At 37.2% G+C, this 7386-nt stretch overlaps 2 protein-coding genes across 5 annotated transcripts in view; one reads left to right on the forward strand and one right to left on the reverse strand.

Moving 5' to 3' along the window:
* LOC111866306 (death-associated protein kinase dapk-1) overlaps positions 1 to 1126 on the reverse strand; it is a 55433-nt gene extending 54307 nt beyond the window's left edge. Inside the window, exons 1-2 of one of the 3 annotated variants that reach the window (XM_033752198.1) lie at positions 731 to 1126; positions 352 to 462 (exon numbers count right to left, since the gene is read on the reverse strand). In XM_033752198.1, coding sequence (XP_033608089.1) covers positions 352 to 462; positions 731 to 838 — 219 coding nt within the window. In that variant the 5' untranslated portion in view covers positions 839 to 1126. The remainder of the gene's footprint in view (positions 1 to 351; positions 463 to 730) is intronic. The other 2 variants (XM_033752197.1, XM_023855130.2) reach the window with 2 other exon arrangements.
* A 2163-nt stretch (positions 1127 to 3289) lies between these two features.
* Positions 3290 to 7386, forward strand: part of LOC111866307 — a 25987-nt gene continuing 21890 nt past the window's right edge. Inside the window, exons 1-2 of one of the 2 annotated variants that reach the window (XM_023855134.1) lie at positions 3296 to 3332; positions 4256 to 4730. In XM_023855134.1, coding sequence (XP_023710902.1) covers positions 3304 to 3332; positions 4256 to 4730 — 504 coding nt within the window. In that variant the 5' untranslated portion in view covers positions 3296 to 3303. Of the gene's footprint in view, positions 4731 to 7386 lie in introns of both variants that reach the window. The other variant, XM_023855133.2, reaches the window with a different exon arrangement.

The following is a 7386-nucleotide window of genomic DNA, read 5'->3' on the forward strand; positions in this document are numbered from 1 at the left end:
GACGCCATGTGCTGGAGAAAACACAGCAGGGACTATGGGATATGGAGCCGAGGCGGTGGGAGTGGTGCTGCTAGAAACCAGTGTATCTGGGAGGTCTTGTGACCGGCCAATTCGATCAAGGTTTTCCGTGGTTTTCCTTGGTCCCAGAGCAAATGCTGAGTTGGTACCCAAATTCCACGTTGCACTGCATGCTTCACATGCAGCCCCCCCAATAGTAACATTATGGAACTTATTATACCATAACTACACAAGAATGACATGTCTTATATCATGTATAATGATCCATGGATACGAAATAAATGAAATGAAATGAAATGGAATAACGATAAGGATTTCTAAGAAGTAGAGTACCTTGTTTGCAGCATTCATATCAACTGTAGAAAAACTGAGGAGCTCCTGCAAGTCAGCTGTATTCCCTTCAGAAGCTGCACAATGAAGAGCCAACACAATAAAACTGTCATCCTAGAAATCAAAACACATTCACACAGACATCATATTTGTAGTTTCCAAATTCCAGACATTCAAATATGTGATGATAGTCATGACTTAAAAAATATCTGTTCTGAACAACACATGAATCATCTTGTCACACAATATTCTGAATCTTTAAGTCACTGTATAACAAATGCAGTATGTTATAAACTATGAATCTAACTATTTTAATTATTACTTAACACTTTAAGCACTATACTGTGTTTATGTATAGTAAGTCTGCATTGGAATACTAAACCATATGTGAACTATATCTTGTAATTGAAGTCTTCCACCACCATAATTCTTGTTCCTCACAACCACTTTTATAATTCTGTACACTTGGATTGAAGTCTACTTCAGCCATGAATTCATATTTTAATCTATAACATTATTTCTAGGCCAGTTTTTAATGCGTAGGTACATAAAAGCTCAATGCCAAGGGAAACATACTATATGTAGAATGAGACACTTATTTTAAGGGCACATTATGCACAAAACCGTCTCTTATCTGATGAAGATACCACCATTTGAAGAAAGTTCCTACTGCAAGAGCAAACACTGCATGATATGTGTACTAGGTGAGCCATTACTAACTCACATAGCAAGCAGACTACAGTGGATCAATAACATGCCATTCCTACAGGTCATGGGCTGTTCCAAAATCCCTGACCCCTTTCCAGGTACCACTCAGCACAACTTTAAAAACATTTAAGCATCAAGAGAAAGATGGGAAAGCAATAATATGCCCTTAATTTAAAGTTAATTATACTTACATATGAGTTTAATGGAACAAAAAATAGCTAAAAAGAGATTTTGAAAGATTTAAATGTAATGAAAACATATTTATGTAAGAAGGAAACAATATATATCGAGCAAATATTATTACATATTAATATTACGAGTAGCATTAAGGATGGTATTAGCAACTCACTTTAAAACAATTGCTAGTCACAATAAAATAAGCAGATGATGAGCATAATTATTACACACCATCTATTAATGTGCTGACCTTGAATAAATACAGCAACTCTGCTTCTGTAAGTAGTTTCATCAGAATTCGGCTGTCACTAATTATAAGAATATTCCATTTAATTTCTGACAAGTTTCTTCATGCTCCCCCCCCCCCACATCCTCTGATACAAAATACTTCCTAAATCTACACATTAAACTCAAGAAATTGCCAAGACTTAACCATCATAAACATTAATTACTAAATACATATATGAAAGTCCTGTATATATTTGGACAGTTAAGTCCATGTGTAGGAATTTTAAAACCTTGTCAGGCGGGTCCCTTGTCACCACTGCATGGCATGTCCTCAAGTTGTGGATGGAGGAGATGCCCTCCAGGTATGGAGAGTAGCTGCGAATATATTGAATAAGCAGTCGCAGACAGCCGACAAGGGGTGGTCCTCCAGCATGGGGCTAACAACTCCTCACTGTAAAAAATAAGCTTGTTACAAAAATTTTCAAGAATCCTCACACCTGGATGAATTCCTTGGATAAACGACCTAAGCAAAAGAAAATGGATATGACATTTGGTACTTGGAATGTTAGAAGTGTGTATAGGGCAGGGTCACTCAGGACAGTGGCAGAAGAAATCTCAAAATAGATTTAGTGAGGGTACAGGAGGTCAGATGGAGCATAGGGGGCACCAAACCAGCAGGCAAATATTAATTTTCCTATGGAAAGGGGAATGATAATCATGAATTAGGTACAGGATTTTTCATGCATAAGAGAATCATATCAGCAGTTAAGAGGGTAGAGTTCATTAGCAGTAGGCTGTCATACATGTACATAATACTAAGAGGTCACTGATGTGATATAATCATTCAAAATGTTCATGCCAAAAGAGAAGACAAAACTGATGGTATATTGGGCAGGTTCTACGAAGAACTAGAACATGTGTTTGATAAATTCCCAAAGTACCATACAAAAATTTTGTTACAAGATTTCAAAGCCAAAGTAGGTGGGGAAGATATGTTCAAACCAACGATTTGGAATGAGAGTTTCCATGAAATTAGTAATGATAATGGAGTTAGAGTAGTAAACTTTGTCAAATCAAAACATCTTAACAGTCAAAAGTATTATGTTCCCACATCGTAACATTCATAAATGTACTTAAAGACATCTCCTGGGGGCATGCAGTAGTGTAGTTGGTTGAGACACTATGCTACAAGCCGGAAGGTCGCGGGACTGAAACCCGATGAGATGAATTTTATTTTCAATTTACCTAATCCTTCCAGCCACACTGTGGCCCTGGGGTCGACTCGGCCTCTAATTTAAATCAATTTCCTTATATTTTAGTTTATCCCGTGAGGTCGTAAACCCATCACTAACGCCATTCCTCCTCCTATGTACCGCTATCAACTATTTGGATCGATTAGGATACACGTATATGGCAGCATGGCATGCCTGACCATGCATAACTTTACACTTTCCTAAGAAATATGATAGAAATGAAGAGTACAATAGGCTGCGGCATAGCTCAAGCGGTTAGTCGCTGGCTTCCCACCGCAGCGGCCCGGGTTCGATCCGGGGTCTGGTCAAATGGGATTTATGGTGGACAAAGTGGCGCTGGGGCAGGTTTTTTCCGGGTACTTCGGTTTTCCTTGCCAATCTTCATTCCACCAATTGCTCCACAATCATCGTCACCTAACATCTGGGGCTGGTACAATAGGGCAGAAATCGCCGCAGTACAAGGGACTTAGTCCCAACCCATTAGCAATAAGAAAAAAGTACAATCGTTTAGGTCGTCTAGGTCGTCTGGCTTATAACGTAATTAAGGTAACTAACTAATCCGTGCTCTACGTAATCTTTGATGGGTTTAATGTTTGTGGGCCTGGAACCGCTGGAACGGTCTGATTCTGGATTTTTGTGATTGTTTGCGACGTTTGCGTTGCTTGTATTAGTGTTACTGATCTTAGCGATGTTCGAGGTTGAGAAAGTGGTGTTTACCGTGATTACAGTTTTCTTCTAAATTGCAATGTAGTGGAACGTTATGTTAGGATCAGAACTTTGTGCCATAGTAAACTGAAAGTTTGTGACGATATTTTTACAATTCTCTGGACGTTATATAACGCCCAATTTTTATTTAAAACAACATTTCAGACACTGTCGCTTCGATCTTCAAGTAGAACCTACTCAGTTGGACTAAATCGGTAGAGCTAGCACGTGTCTGCGGTGTACCTATATCGGCTGAGCCCAACTGAGCACAATTGAGTATGTTCCAACACAGAAGAAGTCGGAGACACAATCGAGTCTCCGAAACGTTGTGTGTTTTAAATAAAAACACGACGATGAATAATGTTCAGAAAGACAATAATTGCAGACTAACCTTGTTGACCAGCATTATAATGAGAAGTGGTTCTATGCCCCAAAAGGTAGTGCTATTTAGGAAATAAGTCGACGGGATACAAACACGAGTAAAGGCACCGTAGTAATTTCTGTTCCTTAGTTTGTGTTTTTTAATGTTATATTAAACACTTTTAAGTAACAGCATACCCACTGTAGGACATGATAAAATCGTTATCATCGCCGGAAGAAGTTGAACTCCAGGCTACTAAACGTAATGATCGATTAACAAATCAGAAGTTGCATAATGAAAATGGCTCTGATCGTATTTCAGACACATTATCAATAAAAATACCGTTTTCGGGAAACGTGTCAAAACATATATCACCTGCTGAGAATGAATATGATGATTTATGTCAGTTGAGCCCATTTAGTGATATAAGTTTTGGCTGGGAAGAAATTACAGTGAATACTCATCCTATTTCTAGATACAGTGCTTGTGGGATTGAAAGAAGAAATTCGTCTGGGAATGAATGTTCAAATAGTCATGAACAAAGGAATCGAACAACCGAGAACAGTGATTCTGTTGAATCAATAGAATGTGCATTAGGAAGCGATGTTTGCTGTTTGGGTGTAACAGAAGCTACCAAAGAAGAAAGTAACTTCAAAGAGAGCAAAGAAGGGGTAGCCCACTATGAACACATGGCAATAAAGTCTGCTGTAACAGAGGAATTTGTGAGAGACATATACAGAATGAAGGAAACACAACATATGTCTGAGAGTGAAGATTCTGATAGTGTTAGCACATGTCATTCTAGAAGAGAGTTAGTTTATTCACAGAAATTGGTATCAGACTCTGCTTCATCAGTAAAGTTGGCAGATAGCAGCTGTAAAAAGAAGAAAGTACATGATGTGCCCAGGAGGGAAGGATCTGGGAGTGACAGTACAGATGATTTTATAGAGGTAATACAAATAAATGGAATGAAAACATATTCATTGCAGAATTTAGGGTTTCTGCAGTTCCCAGACCTAAGATAAGCATTGTAAACTATCTGCTTTTAGCTTTGAATTTAAAGTGACACCAAATTGTCACATGTTGCTGTATGTGACACGACAAATAAATTCACACTGTTTTGGATCTAGCAAATTTATTGCACACTCACTCTTACACTTACACAATTTCACAATTACTGCCTTAACTGAAGGTTTCATCTCACATCTTCCACTGTCTTCGACGAACACTCTAATACTTGTAACTCATACTCATACTGAATACTCATACCCAGTACTATTAACTCTCTGATTCAACACTGACGAATACTCCTCGTTATGTAGCTTCTGCACTGACAGCACAAAAAACAGTTGCATGATAGCTACCACTGTTACGTAATGTCATGTTTACTGATTGCCTAGCAATAGTCTCTGCATGGATTCGCCTGTTGTGTGACGTCACAACCTAGTGTGAGGGGGAGGTGTTTACCGAGTGTTGCGTAGTTACGGGTTGAGTGGGGTATGTGACATCACTCGCACTTCCTGTTGCGCAATCCAAATGTTCACAGAGTTTTAGCCTAGCGACACATTGATACAATCTGCAATTCTCACATTGCACCCATGCCCCGAGGCCTCTGTGGCTCAACAGTTCCTGCATAGTGCAAATACGCCACACTGTATACAGGGTGTTTCACGACTTTAGGGCATAACTGCAGGAGGTGATTTCCTAGGTCTTTGTGATCAAAAAAGTTCATATAAACATGAGTCCGATTTTGGACGGTTACTTACTTTTGATAAACATCAAGTGCAGCAGCCATCCTGAAGGGGTGCTATGACAGTGCTGCGCATGGGAACAGGTTGAATTTAATTTGAATACTAGCGGGAAGGATCCTTCTATGCACCCTAAAGATAGCAAAACAAAAACAAACAAACTTCGTGAGTTTCATCCCCGTTATTATTCTAATAGTCTTCTTTTGTAAGAGAAAGATCTTCTTGGCCTCTGACGAATTACCCCAAAAAACTATTCCATATCTCATGAGTGAAAGAAAGTATGCATGATATATCATTTTAAGTGCTGTAACATTACTATATGTTTTCATAATTCATAGTGCATAACACGCCTTTCCCACTCTGGGTAACAATGATTCAACGTGTGTCTTCCAATTCAAGAACCTATAAATTTCAATGCCCAAGAATTTAATATGAATTTCCTCTTGTAATAATTCATTGTTAAACTTTAAATGTACAGGCATATTGTCACGATTGCTTGTTTGAAATTTTAACACTTTAGTTTTCCTCCAGTTTAGGGAAAAGCCATTGTACTTAAACCACTGACTTAAGGAATTTAACATAAGTTTAGACCTTTCTTGAATTTCATCGATATTAATACCCGACACTAATATGCTTGTATCATCAGCATACAACAATGACTTGTTGTCAGTACTTAATGCTGATGGCAGGTCATTAATATATAAAAGAAATAACAAAGGACCCAAAATTGAGCCCTGTGGCACTCCATATTTGACAGTTCCCCAGTCTGAACAGCATTTTCCATTCTCATTATTATGAAGTTCAACTCTTCGTCTTCTATTTTCCAGATAGGACTTCAACCATATTTTTATTTTACCACTAATGCCATATGTTGCTAATTTACTCAAAGAATATCATGACTCACACAGTCAAACGCTTTTCTCAAATCACAAAAAATTCCTAATGAATGATTGCGCCTTATTGTACTCCCATGTTTCCCCTTCATTTGGAATGGGCAAGTTTGTACAATACAGAAGGAACATTCAGATGGGAGAGTCCACCTTGTAATTACATTATACTATCAGTACATATATTCATTACTTTCATACACAGTTAATAATAAACATTTATTTAATTGTAACAGTGAGATTCACAAATACAAAACTAGAGCCCTCAGTAATTTATATTTACCTGCAGTTAACCTAACAAAATACAGTAAAGGTGCATACATATCAAGTATTAAAGTTTTCAGTCATCTTCCTCAAACGATAACAATGTTGGCTACTGATGTGAGAAAATTTTTAAATCTGCATTGAAGAGGTTTTTATATCATCCTTCCTTTTATTCCATGAATGAATATTATCAACATAATTGGTCATAAGTGTGTAACTTCGTAATGAATTTGATTCAGTTAATATAGGTAATTTAAATAAAATTGTATTAATTCAAGTTTTGTAGTAAGTTATTTTCATATTATCTTATTAAATGTTTTACTTTATATTAATTGGTTAATGTAAGTGATTTTGATTATGTGATTTGTATAATTTTGTATATATCATATCTCTTGATATACAGTAGAACTTGGTTATAACGTCATCAAAGGGACCTAAAAATAGTGTCGTTATAAACGAATGTCGTTGTAATCGAAATGGGCACTTCCACAGTAGCCTTATGTTAGTCACGTAAAAATCCACCAAAAACCGAGTTAAAATGTTGCATTTTTAGTGAAATACGTAGTTAAGTACAGACTAACGTAACATTAACGTGGAATTGCCCAAATTTGTAATATCAAAGACATATTACAGCGCTTTTCACTGACAATACACACCGCACTAATACTGTATATTAAAGGTAGGCCTACTCACCAAATTACAGTAGA

The sequence above is a fragment of the Cryptotermes secundus genome, unplaced genomic scaffold, assembly GCF_002891405.2.
Source record: "Cryptotermes secundus unplaced genomic scaffold, Csec_1.0 scaffold1413, whole genome shotgun sequence".
In the NCBI taxonomy this organism is placed as follows: Eukaryota; Metazoa; Arthropoda; class Insecta; order Blattodea; family Kalotermitidae; genus Cryptotermes; species Cryptotermes secundus.